This window comes from Salvelinus fontinalis, chromosome 2 (assembly GCF_029448725.1).
Source record: "Salvelinus fontinalis isolate EN_2023a chromosome 2, ASM2944872v1, whole genome shotgun sequence".
Lineage (NCBI taxonomy): Eukaryota > Metazoa > Chordata > Actinopteri > Salmoniformes > Salmonidae > Salvelinus > Salvelinus fontinalis.
The window spans coordinates 21,278,956-21,296,810 of NC_074666.1; the positions used below are offsets into that span (position 1 = coordinate 21,278,956).

Sequence of the window (17,855 nt, forward strand, 5' to 3'; positions counted from 1 at the left end):
CCTTTTTTGTTAGTAACATCAGCTCAGCAACAACAACCATGAAAAATTATGATAAACTCAAAAGTTCTATCAGAAAATCAGTTTTTATCAATCACGATGACATAACTGCTCACATAACATGGTGATATTACCAGAAGCAGATTAATATAATATATACATATCAGAATATGAACTAGATGCTAGTCATGTTTGCTTTTATGCAGGATTACCCTTTTAAGTAAATTGCTTTTGACAATACACTAGGTAATAGAACTTAAAATCCATTAAAAACATTGAAATGTTTTCTAACATTTGTAGCAACTACAGAGGTAGGCAGAGGCATGCATTTAGTACTGTGTAGAAAAGGTGAGTGTACCACAACCATGAGATTGTTGTTTGTGTCAGTAATGTACTGTATAAATGAAACAGCTAACAATAAAGCTATTTTGTTTGTTTCACAGTTGAAATAGATAGATACATATTATATTCTGTTTGTAGTGAAAGAAATACAAAAATTGTTTCAAAATCATTATGTTGATCATAAGCTGTTTTTAAAACGCTTACAACATGTAAAACATAATGCTTATAAAAGAAATACAGAAGAACAAAACCTTTTGGGAATATTCTAAATATGTTTAAAATAAGTTTAATGTGGGTGCTTCAGCCACAAATAGCACTTGCATGAACAGTTGTATTCATTATAAATGCATAATAAAATAACAAAAATAAATAATTGTTTTTTATCTGTCATTACATCTAGATTACCTCTGTCATAATGCGGCGGTTTATCTTCCCCTTGCACACTGCCACAATAACGTGAAGTACAAAAGTAAGTACGGCAATAGAATAATCATATATTCTTTTGTTGTTGAAAGATGGCAGTCATGATAGCTCAATAGATAGTAAGTACTTGCAAGCTGTCTCTTGATGTTTTGTCCCACTGTTCCATTATAGCCAAAGTTCTGTTCAGATTGTCCAGGTCAGGATATGATGTCATGTCACCAAGAATCCAAACTAGGTTTACTGTGTATCCAATCACAAACCACTGCAAAGGAGAAAAACAGACATGTTATGGAACGTGTGTAAGTGAAAATGTTGTAATATTTATATACAGTAGCTTTATGTTTTGCAGCACGGTGTTTTGTCTGGTAAATGCACAATGACAAAATGGCCATGTTAAGAGTTGTTAAGGATGCATTCTCATGTCATGTAGGTCTCTACTGAGTTTCTACAGGGACAACACATGTTTTGCTCCAGAGGACATAAGTTGTCCTCCACTGGAATGTGCATGGTTAGCTGATACGGGGCTAATTTTAGCTTCTTTAGGTGTTTTGTTGACATACAAGTTCAAGGAGGCTGAAGGAGAGGTTGTTGCAAGGAATAACAAGTGGACTATTGTTTAGATAAACAGCAATACCTAGTTCTCATCTCTAGTGCAGTGGTTCCCAACCTTTTTTTAACTGTGCCACAACTTGATGGGATAAAATATCCTCCGGCACGCCTAACATTTCCCTATTCATTTAATTAGTGGTAATGACCTCCATCTCATTTGATCCATACAGCAAATCATCTATTTCCTGTGACAATGTGTCACGTTCCTGACCTGTTTGCTGTTAGTTTTTGTATGTGTTAGTTGGTCAGGACGTGAGTTTGGGTGGGCAGTCTATGTTTTCTGTTTCTATGTTGGTTTAAAGGGTGACCTGATATGGCTCTCAATTAGAGGCAGGTGGTTTTCATTTCCTCTGATTGAGAGTCATATTAAGGTAGGTGTTTTCACACTGTTTGTTTGTGGGTGGTTGTCTCCTGTGTCTGTGTATGTCGTTGCGCCACACGGGACTGTTTTCGGTTTGTTTGTATGTTCGTTCTTTTATGTAGTCAGTTTCCCTGTTCATGCGTTCTTCGTGTTTCATGTAAGTTCGTCGTCCAGGTCTGTCTACATCGTTTATTTGTTTTGTAATTTTCCAAGTGTTTTTCGTGTTCGTCTTCGTCTTTAAATAAATAAATAATGTCATATTCAAACGCTGCGTTTTGGTCAAATCCCTGCTCCTCCTCTTCGGATGAAGAGGAGGAGGAAAGCCGTTACACAATGTTTTTATATAAAGTTGAAGTCGGAGGTTTACATACACCTTAGCCAAATACATTTAAACTCAGTTTTTCACAATTCCTGACATTTAATCCTGGTAAAAATTCCCTGTTTTATGTCAGTTAGGATCACCACTTTATTTTAAGAATGTGAAAGGTCAGAATAATAGTAGAGATAATGATTTATTTCAGCTTTTATTTCTTTCATCACATTTCTAGTGGGTCAGAAGTTTACATACACTCAATTAGTATTTGGTAGCATTGCCTTTAAATTGTTAACTTGGGTCAAACGTTTCGGGTAGCCAGTCCCTCCTGCAGCAAAGCACCCTCACAACATGATGCTGACACCCCCGTGCTTCACGGTTGGGATGGTGTTCTTCGGCTTGCAAGCCTCCCCCTTTTTCCTCCAAACATAACGATGGTCATTATGGCCAAACAGTTCTATTTTTGTTTCATCAGACCAGAGGACATTTCTCCAAAAAGTACAAACTTTGTCCCCATGTGCAGTTGCAAACCGTAGTATGGATTTTTTAGGGCGGTTTTGGAGCAGTGGCTTCTTCCTTGCCGAGTGGCCTTTCAGCTTATGTCGATATAGGACTCGTTTTACTGTGGATATAGATACTTTTGTACCTGTTTCCTCTAGCATCTTCACAAGGCCCTTTGCTGTTGTTCTGGGATTGATTTGCACTTTTCGCACCAAACTAAGTTAATCTCTAGGAGACAGAACGTGTCTCCTTCCTGAGCGGTATGACGGCTGCGTAGTCCCATGGTGTTTATACTATACGAACCAGACTTGTGGAGGTCTACAATTCTTTTTCTGAGGCCTTGGCCTTACCATGATGTCAAGCAAAGAGGCACTGAGTTTGAAGGTAGGCCTTGAAATACATCCACAGGTACACCTCCAATTGACACAAATTATGTCAATTAGCCTATCAGAAGATTCTAAAGCCATGACATAATTTTCTGGAATTTTCCGAGCTGTTTAAAGGCACAGTCAACTTAGTGTATGTAAACTTCTGACCCACTGGAATTGTGATACAGTGAATTATAAGTGAAATAATCTGTCTGTAAACAGTTGTTGGAAAAATTACTTGTGTCATGCACAAAGTAGATGTCCTAACCAACTTGCCAAAACTATAGTTTGTTAACAAGAAATTTGTGGAGTGGTTGAAAAACAAGTTTTAATGACTCCAACCTAAGTGTATGTAAACTTCCGACTTCAACTGTAGATTAAAAAGCATTTATTTGAACTATTTTCATAGTTCCTTACACCTGATGATTCATTTGTGTGTAGCCCTTTAATTAAAACTCTTTTGATGCACGCATGCAGCACAAAACATCTCCTTTGCATAGAGTTGACCAGGCTATTGATTGTGGCCTGTGGAATGTTGTCTCACTCCTCTTTAATGGCTGGGCGAAGTTGCTGGATATTGGCGGGTACTGGAACACGCTGTCATACATGTCAATCCAGAGCATCCTTAACATGCTCAATGGGTGACACGTCGTTTTAGAGAATTTGGCAGTACGTCCAACCGGCCTCACAACGGCAGACCATGTGCAACCACGCCAGCCCAGGACAATTGACTGATTTTCTTATATGAGTTTTTAATGTCCTGTTTGTAGAATAATCATTGATTATCAATTTTCTTTTCCAAAGATTGCATGTTAGCAAGTAGAATTGATGGCAGTGGGAGTTTACTTGCTCGCCTACGGATTCTCAGAAGGCAGCCTGATCTGCGTCCTCTTTTCCTCCGTCTTTCCTTCACACAAATGACGGGGATGTGGGCCTGTTCCCGGGAGAGCAGTATATCTTTCTTGTCGGACTTGTTAAAGGAAAAAGCTTCTTCCAGTTTGTGGTGAGTAATCCCAATTCTGATGTCCAGAAGTTATTTTCGGTCATAAGAGACGGTAGCAGTAACATTATGTACAAAATAAGTTAAAAAATAAGTAAAAAATAATGCAAAAAAACAAACAAAATAGCATAATTGGTTACGGCATGTAAAACGTCAGCCATCCACGAACTGGAAGAATCTTTTTCCTTAAACTAGTCCGGGGATGCTGGCCTTCTAGGCAGAGTTCCTCTGTCCAGTGTCTGTGTTCTTTTGCCCATCTTAATCTTTTCTTTTTATTGGTCAGTCTGAGATATGGCTTTTTCTTTGCAACTCTGCCTAGAAGGCCAGCATCCCGGAGTCGCCTCGTCACTGTTGACGTTGAGACTGGTGTTTTGCGGGTATTATTTAATGAAGCTGCCAGTTGAGGACTTGTGAGGCGTCTGTTTCTCAAACTAGACTACACTCTACACTCTAATGTACTTGTCCTCTTGCTCAGTTGTGCACCGGGGCCTCCCACTCCTCTTTCTATTCTGGTTAGAGCTAGTTTGCGCTGTCCTGTGAAGGGAGTAGTAGACAGCGTTGTACGAAATCTTCAATTTCTTGGCAATTTCTCGCATTGGAATAGCCTTCATTTCTCAGAACAAGAATAGACTGATGAGTTTCAGAAGAAAGTTCTTTGTTTCTGGCCATTTTGAGCCTGTAATCGAACGCACAAATGCTGATGCTCCAGATATGCAACTAGTCTAAAGAAGGCCAGTTTTATTGCTTCTTTAATCAGAACAACAGTTTTCAGCTGTGATAACATAATTTCAAAAGGGTTTTCTAACGATCAATTAGCCTTTTAAAATGATAAACTTGGATTAGCTAACACAACGTGCCATTGGAACACAGGAGTGATGGTTGCTGATAATGGGCCTCTGTACGCCTGTGTAGATATTCCATACAAAATCTGCCGTTTCCAGCTACAATAGTCATTTACAACATTAACAATGTCTACACTGTATTTCTGATCAATTTGATGTTATTTGAATGGACAAAAAAAAAATCTTTCAAAAACAAGGACATTTCTAAGTAACCCCAAACTTTTGAACGGTAGTGTATGCATAGTCACTTCACCCCTACCTACATGTACAAATTACCTCAAACCTGTACCCCCGCACACTGACTCGGTTCTGATACCCACTGTATATAGCCCTGTTATTGTCATGTTACTGTGTTACTTTTTATTATTTTTTACTTTATTTGGTAAATATTTTCTTAACCTTTCTGGCGCAGGCGTTCCGCTAGCGACCCACCTCGACAACATCCGGTGAAATTGCAGAGCGCCAAATTCAAAATACAGAAATAGTCATAATAAACATTCATAAAAAATACAAGTGTTATACATCGGCTTAAAGATTAACTTCTTGTTAATCCAGCCGCTTTGTCAGATTTCAAAAAGGCTTTACGGCGAAAGCATACCATGCGATTATCTGAGGACAGCGCCCCGCTTACAAAAGCATACAAACATTTTACAACCAAGTAAAGGAATTACAAAAGTCAGAAATAGCGATAAAATGAATCACTTACCTTTGAAGATCTTCATATGGTTGCAGTCACAAATGTTCCAGCTACACAATAAATGTTTGTTTTGTTCGATGAAGACCCTCTTTATATCCCAAAAACTCAGTTTTGTTGGTGCGTTATGTTCAGTAATCCACTGGCTCCAAGGCGGTCAAAACATGCAGACGAATACATCCTAATAGTACCGGTAAAGTTCGTTGAAACATGTCAAACGATGTTTAAAATTAATCTTCAGGTTGTCAATTGTCTAAATAATCAATAATATTTCAACCGGACAATGGCGTATTTAATAGAAAGGAAAAACAACGAAGGGCGCGCAATCGGTCATGCGCACAAACCAGCTCTGCATTCTTCCTCAGTCCACTGACAAAAATCTCTCATTCTTCTTCATTTTTCAGAAAACAAGCCTGAAACAATGTCTAAAGACTGTTGACATCTAGTGGAAGCCATAGGAACTGCAAGCTGGGCCCTAACCATTTAGATTCTCTATAGGCATTCAATTGAATATACCCACATCAAAAAAATCCCACTTCCTGGATGGATTTTCCTCAGGGTTTTGCCTGCCATATCAGTTCTGTTATACTCACAGACATTATTTTAACAGTTTTGGAAACTTTAGAGTGTTTTCTATCCAAATCCAAATTATATGCATATCCTAGCTTCTGGGCCTGAGTAACAGGCAGTTTACTTTAGGCACACTTCTCATCCATACTGCAAAATACTGCCCCCAAGGGCTTGTAAGTAAGCATTTCACTGTAAGGTCTACACTTGTTTTATTGGGCACATGTGACAAATAAAGTTACTGTTACTACAAATAAAGTTAATTCTCTGAAATTGTTGCATGTTGCTTTATATTTTGGTTCCGTGTATTATCTGAGCAGCACTGGTGATCCCAAGTCAAAATCCCATGTGCATTCAACAGGTCACGTTTAGAAGTGAGTGTTCAAAAAAATTATCAAGATTAGGAAAAGTTTTGCGGCACACTTGAGAGTTCCTCAAGGTACATCAATTAAAAACCACTAATCTAGTGTTCTCTTCTTTTTTTCATAATGGTACAAAAAATAACCTAATCTTTTTAGGCCTGGGACCTTTAGGAATGTAATCCACCATGATGGGGATCCATCTGTTACTCAGTTTTTTATGTGGGGGGGGGTTTGCCAGTGGCAGAGTGAAGGTCTATGACTACCACCTGCTAACAGCTCCCTCTGGGAAAGGGAAAAGGGAAAGGGGGGTATCTAGTCAGTTGTCCAACTGAATGTATTCAACTGAAATGTGTCTTCCGCATTTAACCCAACGCCTCTGACTCTGGAATGTGGACTGGGGATTAGTAACGTGACTTCCCACCAGACATCTATTGGAGTACGAATGTTCCCTTACTCAAACTAAGCAAAAATTCCAAACACGTTTTTTTACACAGGACAAACAATGCGCTAAACATTGGACTTAGTCGTAGACATACAGGTGAAAGAGCAAGGGATAATCTCAGACAAGTTCATCTCAGACAACTGTAGAGTACATCCCTATCACTATTGCTATTCACTCTTACCAGGTCGCAATCGTGTCAATAGCAGCCTTTCTTCTCTTTCTTTCTGTTGTCTCTCCTCTTCCTCCTCCTCTTCATTCTCACTGTTGCAGTGCCCCTCCCTGGTCCTGCCCCCTGCAGCCTCTGCCTCCCTCTCAGCAGCACTGGCCCGTAGGGCTACCAGCCGATGGTGGATGGCCACGTAGAGGCGAGCCACGTCCCTGGCGCTGGCCTGAATGAGGAACACCCGAACGGCCTGAGTCTCCACGTCAGTGGCCGTCACCTGGAGGTTCCGGCGGGCCGGGCGACGTAGGTGTGTGTGTGGCCAGAGCTTAGTATTGAGGATAACCTTGAGACTGCCCTGGTGCCTCATCACTGTTTTGATCAGAGGGCGACAGGTGTGAGAGATATACTGAGGATGAGAAACATTAAGAATCACAGAAAGACGTGCAGGTGTTGGTCAGAGTGATGGGAATAATAAACTCCCTCATGATAAACTCACCTATCCTGGACTGAAGCCCTCTTTTGGTCCCTGATGCTAGATCATTGAGTCGCAGGACTCCTCTCCCTCGCTCAGTCCATGACGGAGTTCCTTTTTCCAGGACAAACAGTCTGCAGGTCAGCTAAAAGAAAAAAATATTTAAAAATGAAAAAGGTACACCACTGCCTTTAGCAATATCAGAAGGCATTGGTCACTTCCTATTTCAACATAATGTTCACATTCCCCTGCTCAGACATTGCATGCCACGTTATCAGCTGTGCCGTCAGGTACCAGGCATTGTAAGATCTGGCATGCGTCAGCCCTATAGGTCTTCACCTGGACCACATTGCTTTCCTTCTCCTCCCCAGTGAACAGCTGAACCCGCCTGAGCCTGAGCACATGCTGCCTCCCACATGACGCTGTGTAAGCTGCAGCAGACTCCCTCAGACTGCTCCACACAGCACCTATCAGCAAACACAGACAGAACTTCAGCTGCAGTTCTGAAAGGCATCCACTAAGAGGCAGTCAATCGCTATTAGAACAGAGGTGCACAACTCCAGTCCTCTATGGCAGGGTTTACACAGGCGGCCCAGTTCTAATATTTTTCCACTAATTGGTCTTTTGACTGATCAGGTCATCTCTTTTCCCAAAGATCAGAATTGGGCTGCCTGTATAAATGCAGCCTAGGACCACAGTCTTGGTGGATCAGCAGACACTGTGGTCATTAAGGTACTGGCTCTCGAGGACCAGAGTTGTGTACTCATGTAAAAACACTATGACCCGCTTAATGATTTACCTTTATGACTTGAATCAGAGGTGGAAGAGTCAGAATCAGAGCTGCAATCAGAATCTTCACTGCTAGGGGATTTCTGTGGTCTCTATATGAGGGTGAGAAAGTGAGAGCATTTCTGTAAATATGAAGTGTTTGGTAACACAGTTAAACTCATTCAAATGTGATGACATCATATATTGCATAGTCATCCTATGCAAATTGCTACTGTATAAGTACAATATATATACAAAAGTATGTGGACACCCCTTCAAAATAGTGGATTCGGCTATTTCAGTCACACGTGTTGCTGACAGGTGTATAAAATCAAGCACACAGCCATGAAATCTCCATAGACAAACAATGGCAGTAGAATGGCCTTACTGAAGAGCTCACTGACTTTCAACGTGGCACCGTCATAGGATTCCAATAAGTCAGTTCATCAAATGTCTGTCCTGCTAGAGCTGCCCCGGTCCACTGTATGTGCTGTTATTATGACATGGAAATGTCTATTGGCCTAAATGTTCACAGAACAGGAACACCGAGTGCTGAAGCGCATAGCGCATAAAAATCATCTGTCCTCGGTTGAAACACTCACTACCGAGTTCCAAACTGCCTCTGGAAGCAACATCAGCACAAGTACTGTTCGTCTGGAGCTTCATGAAATGGGTTTCCATGGCCGAGTGGCCGAACACCAGCCTAATATCATGCGCAATGCCAAGCATCGGCTGGAGTGGTGTAAAGCTCACCGCTATTGGACTCTGGATCAGTGGAAACGCGTTCTCTGGAGTGAGGAATCACGCTTCACCATCTGGCAATCCGACGGACGAATCTGGGTTTGGCGGATGCCAGGAGAACGCTACCTGCCCCAATGCATAGTGTCAAGTTTGGTGGAGGAGGAATAATGGTCCGGAGCTGTTTTTCATGGTTCGGGCCCCTTAGTTCCAGTGAAGGGAAATCTTAACGCAACAGCATAAAATGACATTCTAGACGATTCTGTGCTACTAACTTTGTGGCAACCGTTTGGGGAAGACCCTTTCTTGTTTCAGCATGACAATGCCCCCGTGCACAAAGCGAGGTCCATACAGAAATGGTTTGTCGAGATCGGTGTGGAAGAACTTGACAGGCCTGCACAGGGCCCTGACCTCACACCTTTGGGAGGAATTGGAACGCCGACTGCGAACCAGGCCAAATCGGCCAACGTCAGTGCCCGACCTCACTGATGCTCTTGTGGCTGAATGGAAGCAAGTCCCCGCAGCAATGTTCCAACATCTAGTGGAAAGCCTTCCCAGACGAGTGGAGGCTGTTACAGCGGCAAAGGGGGGACCAACTCCATATTAATGCTCATGATTTTGGAATGAGATGTTCAACTAGCAGGTGTCCACATACTTTTGGTCATGTAGTGTATGTCAGTGGTGCTTGCTGAACTCACCAAGACTCTTTCGCTCATGTTTTCCCCAAACACAAACTGGACCCTGTCTGAGGTGGTACCGTCTGGCTTCGATCTGTGGAGGGTGAACCAGAGGTCAGCAGAGAGGTCAGCAGGTTCAGAATCACTGCTGGGAACTAAACCCCTAGACCCCACATAGCTCTGACAGAGGAAAACTCTGTAAGGTCTCTGGATTGAAGCAAGGCTGTCCAGTCCTGGGTCTGGACTGAAAGTTAACACGTAACCCAAACCCCCTTGTTTAACTAATCCATGCCTTGACCTGGAGTTTGTAGCCCTCAATTAGAATGTCAACTGTCAAATATACAGTTTAAAGTGGCTGGGAGGCTGTAAAAATGAAATATTGCACAGACTTGACCCAACTAGACACCCTGCATCTTTACTGTTACATTAACCAGGTCCTCTGCGTACCTGTGAACTTGATGGGGTTTCTTTTGATGTAATACACCAACAGTGGGGGGGCGGTCAGTTGAGATGCTGGAGACATCATTTGAAGGATCGTGGCTCACCTGTGGAAATGGGACAAAAAAACAATGCAAATTATTATTTTACAGTCCTATTACATATCTGAATTTACAGTCGTGGCAAAAAGTTTTGAGAATTACACAAATATACATTTTCACAAAGTCTGCTGCCTCAGTTTGTATGATGGCAATTTGCATATACTCTAGAATGCTATGAAGAGTGATCAGATGAATTGCAATTAATTGCAAAGTCCCTCTTTGCCATGCAAATGAACTGAATCCCCCAAAAAACATTTCCACTGCATTTCAGCCCTGCCACAAAAGGACCAACTAACATCATGTCAGTGATTCTCTCGTTAACACAGGTGTAAGTGTTGATGAGGACAAGGCTTGAGATCACTCTGTCATGCTGATTGAGTTCGAATAACAGACTGGAAGCTTCAAAAGGAGGGTGGTGCTTGGAATCATTGTTCTTCCTCTGTCAACCATGGTTACCTGCAAGGAAACACGTGCCGTCATCATTGCTTTGCACAAAAAGGGCTTCACAGGCAAGGATATTGCTGCCAGTAAGATTGCACCTAAATCAACCATTTATCAGATCATCAAGAACTTCAAGGAGAGCGGTTCAATTGTTGTGAAGAATGCTTCAGGGCGCCCAAGAAAGTCCAGCAAGCTCCAGGACTGTCTCCTAAAGTTGATTCAGCTGCGGCATCAGGGCACCACCAGTACAAAGCTTGCTCGGGAATGGCAGCAGGCAGGTGTGAGTGCATCTGCATGCACAGTGAGGCGAAGACTTTTGGAGGATGGCCTGGAGTCAAGAAGGGCAGCAAAGAAGCCACTTCTCTCCAGGTAAAACATCAGGGACAGACTGATATTCTGCAAAAGGTACAGGGATTGGACTGCTAAGGACTGGGGTAAAGTCATTTTCTCTGATGAATTCCCTTTCCGATTGTTTGGGGCATCCGGAAAAAAGCTTGTCCAGAGAAGACAAGGTGAGCGCTACCATCAGTCCTGTGTCATGCCAACAGTGAAGCATCCTGAGACCATTCATGTGTCTGGTTGCTTCTCAGCCAAGGGAGTGGGCTCACTCACAATTTTGCCTAAGAACACAGCCATGAATAAAGAATGGTACCAACACATCCTCCGAGAGCAAGTTCTCGCAACCATCCAGGAACAGTTTGCTGACGAACAATACCTTTTCCAGCATGATGTAGCACCTTGCCATAAGGCAAACGTGATAACTAAGTGGCTCGGGGAACAAAACATCAATATTTTGGGTCCATGGCAAGGAAACTCCCCAGACCTTAATCCCCTTGAGAACTTGTGGTCAATCCTCAAGAGGCGGGTGGACAAACAAAACCCCACAAATTCTGACAAACTCCAAGCATTGATTATGCAAGAATGGGCTGTCATCAGTCAGGATGTGGCCCAGAAGTTAATTGATAGCATGCCAGGGCGGATTGCAGAGGTCTTGAAAAAGAAGGGTCAACACTGCAAATATTGACTCTTTGCATCAACTTCATGTAATTGTCAATAAAAGCCTTTGACACTTATGAAATGCTTGTAATTATACTTCAGTATTCCATAGTAACATCTGACAATAATATCTAAAGACACTGAAGTAGCAAACTTTGTGAAAATGAATATTTGTGTCATTCTCAAAACTTTTGGCCACAACTATACATTGGATTGGTACTTTCTTGAGTCAAATAATTCAACACAATGCTTGTGTAAATAGAAAATAAAATACATTTTGCAGCCATAAGCTATCATATAATTGAGTGTGTTGATGTGGCAAGTTTGGGAGTAGAGAGAAAGCGATTTAAGCATTCAGAGAGACTTCAACAAAAAAAACATTGCACAATAATTTCCAATAGACAGAACTGATTCAAACCAGTTTTGGTGTTTGGGTTTATAAACTGGCAGTGAGTGAATAGGTTTCTCTGAGAAGAGTACGTGGGTCCCTCAGGCAATGACACAACCCCAACTAATAATAATTGTATTATTGAAATACTTTTAAGGCCTGAGAGAGTTCTCTCTTTAAATTTTTTACCTGAGAGAGTTTTCTCGTTTCACTCTGTGTGAGGGGGCGAAGAGAGTTGTAGAATACCTCAGATGGGTGTGGCTGTAAGGAGATGTTCCAGGGTTGAGGGGCGAGGAGACGTGCAGGCTGAAGTAATGACCTTCTGACCCTGTTCAGAGGTGTCACTACACAGAAGATAAGAGGAATAGAAAAGGAGGGAAGGAGAGGGAAGGAGGAGTAAAAAGAGACTTAAATCAAATTCTGTCCTTCAAAGTCAGTCTTACGATCGGGTATGAATAAAAATATACTATACTGAGCATTCGGAAAGTATTCAGACCGTTTGACCTTTTCCACATTTTCTTATTTATTTATTTAATTTCACCTTTATTTAACCAGGTAGGCCAGTTGAGAACAAGTTCTCCTTTACAACTGCGACCTGGCCAAGATAAAGCAAAGCAGTGCGACAAAAAACAACAACACAGAGTTACATATGGGATAAACAAACGTACAGTTAATAACATAATTGAAAATCTGTATACAGTGTGTGCAAATGAAGTAAGGAGGTAAGGCAATAAATAGGCCATAGTGGCGAAGTAATTACAATTTAGCAATTAACACTGGAGTGATAGATGTGCAGATGAGAATGTGCAAGTAGAAATACTGGTGTGCAATAGGAAGCCGTTTCTAGATTTAATTTTGGATTGGAGATGCTTAATGAGTCTGGAAGGAAAGTTTACAGTCTAGCCAGACACCTAGGTATTTATAGTTGTCCACACATTCTTAGTCAGAACCGTCCAGAGTAATGATGCTAGTTTGGCAGGAGGGTGCGGGCAGCGATCGGTTGAAGAGAATGCATTTAGTTTTACTAGCATTTAAGAGCAGTTGGAGGCCACGGAAGGAGGGTTGTATGGCATTGAAGCTTGTTTGGAGGTTTGTTAACACAGTGTCCAAAGAAGGGCCAGATGTATACAGAATGGTGTCGTCTGTGTAGAAGTGGATCAGAGAATCACCCGCAGCAAGAACATCATTGATATATACAGAGAAAAGAGTTGGCCCGAGAATTGAACCCTGTGGCACCCCCATAGAGACTGCCAGAGGTCCAGACAACAGGCCCTCTGATTTGACACACTGAACTCTATCTGAGAAGTAGTTAGTGAACCAGGCGAGGCAGTCATTAGAGAAACCAAGGCCGTTGAGTCTGCGAATAAGAATACGGTGATTGACAGAGTCGAAAGCCTTGGCCAGGTCGATGAAGACGGCTGCACAGTACTGTCATTTATCGATGGCGGTTATGATATCGTTTAGGACCTTGAGCGTGGCTGAGGTGCACCTGTGACCAGCTCGGAAACCGGATTGCATAGCGGAGAAGGAACGATGGGATTCGAAATGGTCAGTGATCAGTTTGTTCACTTGGCTTTCGAAGACTTTACAACGGCAGGACAGGATGGATATAGGTCCGTAACAGTTTGGGTCTAGAGTGTCTCCCCCTTTGAAGAGGGGGATGACCGCGTCCGCTTTTCAATCTTTAGGAATGTCAGACGATATGAAAGAGAGGTTGAACAGATTAGTAATAGGGGTTGCAACAATGACGGCAGATAATTTTAGGAAGAGAGGGTCCAGATTGTCTAGCCCAGCTGATTTGCAGGGATCCAGATTTTGCATCTTTATCAGAACATCAGCTGTCTGGATATGGGTGAAGGAGAAGAGGGGGGGCTTGGGCCAGTTGCTGTGGGGGGTGCAGAGCTGTTGGCCGGGTTTGGGGTAGCCAGGTGGAAAGCATGGCCAGCCGTAGAGAAATGCTTATTAAAATTCTCGATTATCCTGGATTTATCGGTGGTGACAGTGTTTCCTAGCCCCAGTGCAGTGGGCAGCTGGGAGGAGGTGCTCTTATTCTCCATGGACTTAAAGTGTCCCAAAACTTTTTGGAATTAGTGCTGCAGGATGCAAATTTCTGTTTGAAAAAGCTAGCCTTTGCTTTCCTGACTGACTGCGTGTATTGGTTCCTGACTTCCCTGAACAGTTGCATATCGTGGGGACTATTCGATGCTATTGCAGTCCGCCATGCTTCACCGTAGGGATGGTGCCAGGTTTCCTCCAGACGTGACGTTTGGCATTCAGGCCAAATAGTTCAATCTTGGTTTCATCAGACCAGAGAATCTTGTTTCTCATGGTCTGAGAGTCCTTTAGGTGCATTTTGGCAAACTCCAAGCAGGCTGTCATGTGCCTTTTACTGAGGAGTGGCTTCAGTCTGGCCACTCTACCATAAAGGCCTGATTGGTGGAGTGCTGCAGAGATGGTTGTCCTTCTGGAAGGGTCTCCCAAGTCCCATCTCCACAGAGGAACTCTGGAGCTCTTTCAGAGTGACCATTGGATTCTTGGTCATCTCCCTGACCAAGGCCCTTCTCCCCCGATTGCTCAGTTTGTCCGATCGGCCAGCTCTAGGAAGAGTCTTGGTGGTTCCAAACTTCTTCCATTTAAGAATGATGGAGGCCACTGTGGTCCTGGGGACCTTCAATGCTGCATATATGTGTCTTGACACAATCCTGTCTCGTTGCTCTACAGACAAGTCTTTCGACCTCATGTGGGACCTTATATAGACAGGTGTGTGACTTTCCAAATCATGTCCAATCAATTTAATTTACCACAGGTGGACTCCAATCAAGTTGTAGAAACATCTCAAGGATGATAAATGGAAACAGGATGCACCTGAGCTCAATTTCGAGTCTCTTAGCAAAAGGTCTGAATACTTACAGTTGAAGTCGGAAGTTTACATACACTTTGTCATGTTTTGTCATTTGATTATCATGTCTTGTCCCTGTGCTTCCCTTCCATTTGTCTCCCTCTGCTGGTCTTAGTAGGTTCTTTCCCTCTTTCTATTCCTCTCTCTTCCCCTCCCTCTCTTCCTCTCTCGCTCTCTCTCTATCGTTCCGTTCCTGCTCCCAGCTGTTCCTCATTTTCCTAACTACCTCATTTAATCTTTCACACCTGTCCCCTATTTTGCCCTCTGATTAGAGTTCCTATTTCTCCCTCTGTTTTCCGCTTCTGTCCTTGTCGGATCTTTGTTTGAGGTTTGCTGTTCTGTGTCCTGGTTCCGCCCTGTCGTGTTTTTGCCTTCAACAGATGCTGCGTGTGAGCAGGTGTCATCTAAGATATATCCTGGAGTACCGTTTTGTTTAAGACTGGAATAAAGACTCTGTTTTTGTTAAGTCGCTTTTGGGTCCTCATTCACCAGCATAACAGAAAGATCCGACCACAATGGACCCAGCGACTACGGATTCTCGCAACACTGCCATCGAGATCCAGGGAGCAATGCTCGGCAGACACGAGCAGGAATTGTCTGCTGCTCGTCATGCCGTTGAGACCCTGGCCGCTCAGGTTTCCAACCTCTCAGGACAGTTTCAGAGTCTTCGTCTCGTGCCACCTGTTACTTCCTGGTCTTCCGAGTCTTCGGAACCTAGGGTTAATAACCCACCATGTTACTCTGGGCAACCCACTGAGTGCCGCTCCTTTCTCACCCAGTGTGATATTGTGTTTTCTCTCCAGCCCAACACATACTCACGAGAGAGAGCTCGGATCGCCTACGTCATATCACTCCTTACTGGTCGGGCTCGGGAGTGGGGCACAGCTATCTGGGAGGCAAGGGCTGAGTGTACTAACGAATATCAGAACTTTAAAGAGGAGATGATACGGGTTTTTGATCGTTCAGTTTTTGGGAAGGAGGCTTCCAGGGTCCTGGCTTCCCTATGTCAAGGTGATCGATCCATAACGGATTACTCTATAGAGTTTCGCACTCTTGCTGCATCCAGTGACTGGAACGAGCCGGCGTTGCTCGCTCGTTTTCTGGAGGGACTTCACGCTGAGGTTAAGGATGAGATTCTCTCTCGGGAGGTTCCTTCCAGCGTGGACTCTTTGATTGCACTCGCCATCCGCATAGAACGACGGGTAGATCTTCGTCACCGAGCTCGTGGAGGAGAGCTCGCGTTAACGGTGTTTCCCCTCTCCGCATCTCAACCATCTTCTCCCATCAGCTCAGAGACTGAGCCCATGCAGCTGGGAGGTATTCGCATCTCGACTAAGGAGAGGGAACGGAGAATCACCAACCGCCTTTGTCTCTATTGCGGTTCTGCTGGACATTTTGTCATGTCATGTCCAGTAAAAGCCAGAGCTCATCAGTAAGCGGAGGGCTACTGGTGAGCGCTACTACTCAGGTCTCTCCATCAAGATCCTGTACTACCTTGTCGGTCCATCTACGCTGGACCGGTTCGGCTGCTTCCTGCAGTGCCTTGATAGACTCTGGGGCTGAGGGTTGTTTTATGGACGAAGCATGGGCTCGGAAACATGACATTCCTCTCAGACAGTTAGGGAGGCCCACGCCCATGTTCGCCTTAGATGGTAGTTCTCTCCCCAGTATCAGATGTGAGACACTACCTTTAACCCTCACAGTATCTGGTAACCACAGTGAGACCATTTCCTTTTTGATTTTTCGTTCACCTTTTACACCTGTTGTTTTGGGTCATCCCTGGCTAGTATGTCATAATCCTTCTATTAATTGGTCTAGTAATTCTATCCTATCCTGGAACGTTTCTTGTCATGTGAAGTGTTTAATGTCTGCTATCCCTCCTGTTTCTTGTGTCCCCTCTACTCAGGAGGAACCTGGGGATTTGACAGGAGTGCCGGAGGAATATCATGATCTACGCACGGTCTTCAGTCGGTCCAGAGCCAACTCTCTTCCTCCTCACCGGTCGTATGATTGTTGTATTGATCTCCTTCCGGGGACCACTCCCCCTCGGGGTAGACTATACTCTCTGTCGGCTCCCGAACGTAAGGCTCTCGAGGATTATCTGTCTGTTTCTCTCGATGCCGGTACCGTGGTGCCTTCTTCCTCTCCCGCCGGAGCGGGGTTTTTCTTTGTTAAGAAGAAGGACGGTACTCTGCGCCCCTGCGTGGATTATCGAGGGCTGAATGACATAACGGTTAAGAATCGTTATCCGCTTCCCCTTATGTCGTCAGCCTTTGAGATGCTGCAGGGAGCCAGGTTCTTTACTAAGTTGGACCTTCGTAACGCTTACCATCTCGTACGCATCAGAGAGGGGGACGAGTGGAAAACGGCGTTTAACACTCCGTTAGGGCATTTTGAATACCGGGTTCTGCCGTTCGGTCTCTCTAATGCTCCAGCTGTCTTTCAGGCATTAGTTAATGATGTACTGAGAGACATGCTGAACATCTTTGTTTTCGTTTACCTTGACGATATCCTGATTTTTTCATCGTCACTCGAGATTCATGTTCAGCACGTTCGACGTGTACTCCAGCGCCTTTTAGAGAATTGTCTCTACGTGAAGGCTGAGAAGTGCGCCTTTCATGTCTCCTCTGTCACTTTTCTTGGTTCTGTCATTTCCGCTGAAGGCATTCAGATGGATCCCGCTAAGGTCCAGGCTGTCAGCGATTGGCCCGTTCCTAAGTCACGTGTCGAGTTGCAGCGTTTTCTCGGTTTCGCTAATTTCTATCGGCGTTTCATTCGTAATTTCGGTCAAGTGGCTGCCCCTCTCACAGCTCTGACTTCTGTCAAGACTTGCTTTAAGTGGTCCGGTTCCGCCCAGGGAGCTTTTGATCTCCTCAAGAAGCGTTTTACATCCGCTCCTATCCTTGTTACTCCTGACGTCACTAAACAATTTATTGTCGAGGTTGACGCTTCA

At 43.7% G+C, this 17,855-nt stretch overlaps 1 protein-coding gene across 4 annotated transcripts in view; it reads right to left on the reverse strand.

Moving 5' to 3' along the window:
- Positions 1 to 64: 64 nt before the first annotated feature.
- The window catches only part of LOC129814113 (ran-binding protein 3-like), a 30,777-nt gene continuing 12,986 nt past the window's right edge, over positions 65 to 17,855 (reverse strand). For 2 of the 4 annotated variants that reach the window (XM_055866923.1, XM_055866941.1), the window contains 8 exons: positions 12,193 to 12,347; positions 10,087 to 10,184; positions 9,661 to 9,733; positions 8,256 to 8,337; positions 7,796 to 7,923; positions 7,481 to 7,601; positions 7,003 to 7,353; positions 65 to 1,024 (listed from right to left, as the gene is read on the reverse strand). In XM_055866923.1, coding sequence (XP_055722898.1) covers positions 978 to 1,024; positions 7,003 to 7,353; positions 7,481 to 7,601; positions 7,796 to 7,923; positions 8,256 to 8,337; positions 9,661 to 9,733; positions 10,087 to 10,184; positions 12,193 to 12,347 — 1,055 coding nt within the window. In that variant the 3' untranslated portion in view covers positions 65 to 977. Of the gene's footprint in view, positions 1,025 to 7,002; positions 7,354 to 7,480; positions 7,602 to 7,795; positions 7,924 to 8,255; positions 8,338 to 9,660; positions 9,734 to 10,086; positions 10,185 to 12,192; positions 12,348 to 12,544; positions 14,936 to 17,855 lie in introns of those variants that run through there. The other 2 variants (XM_055866950.1, XM_055866932.1) reach the window with 2 other exon arrangements.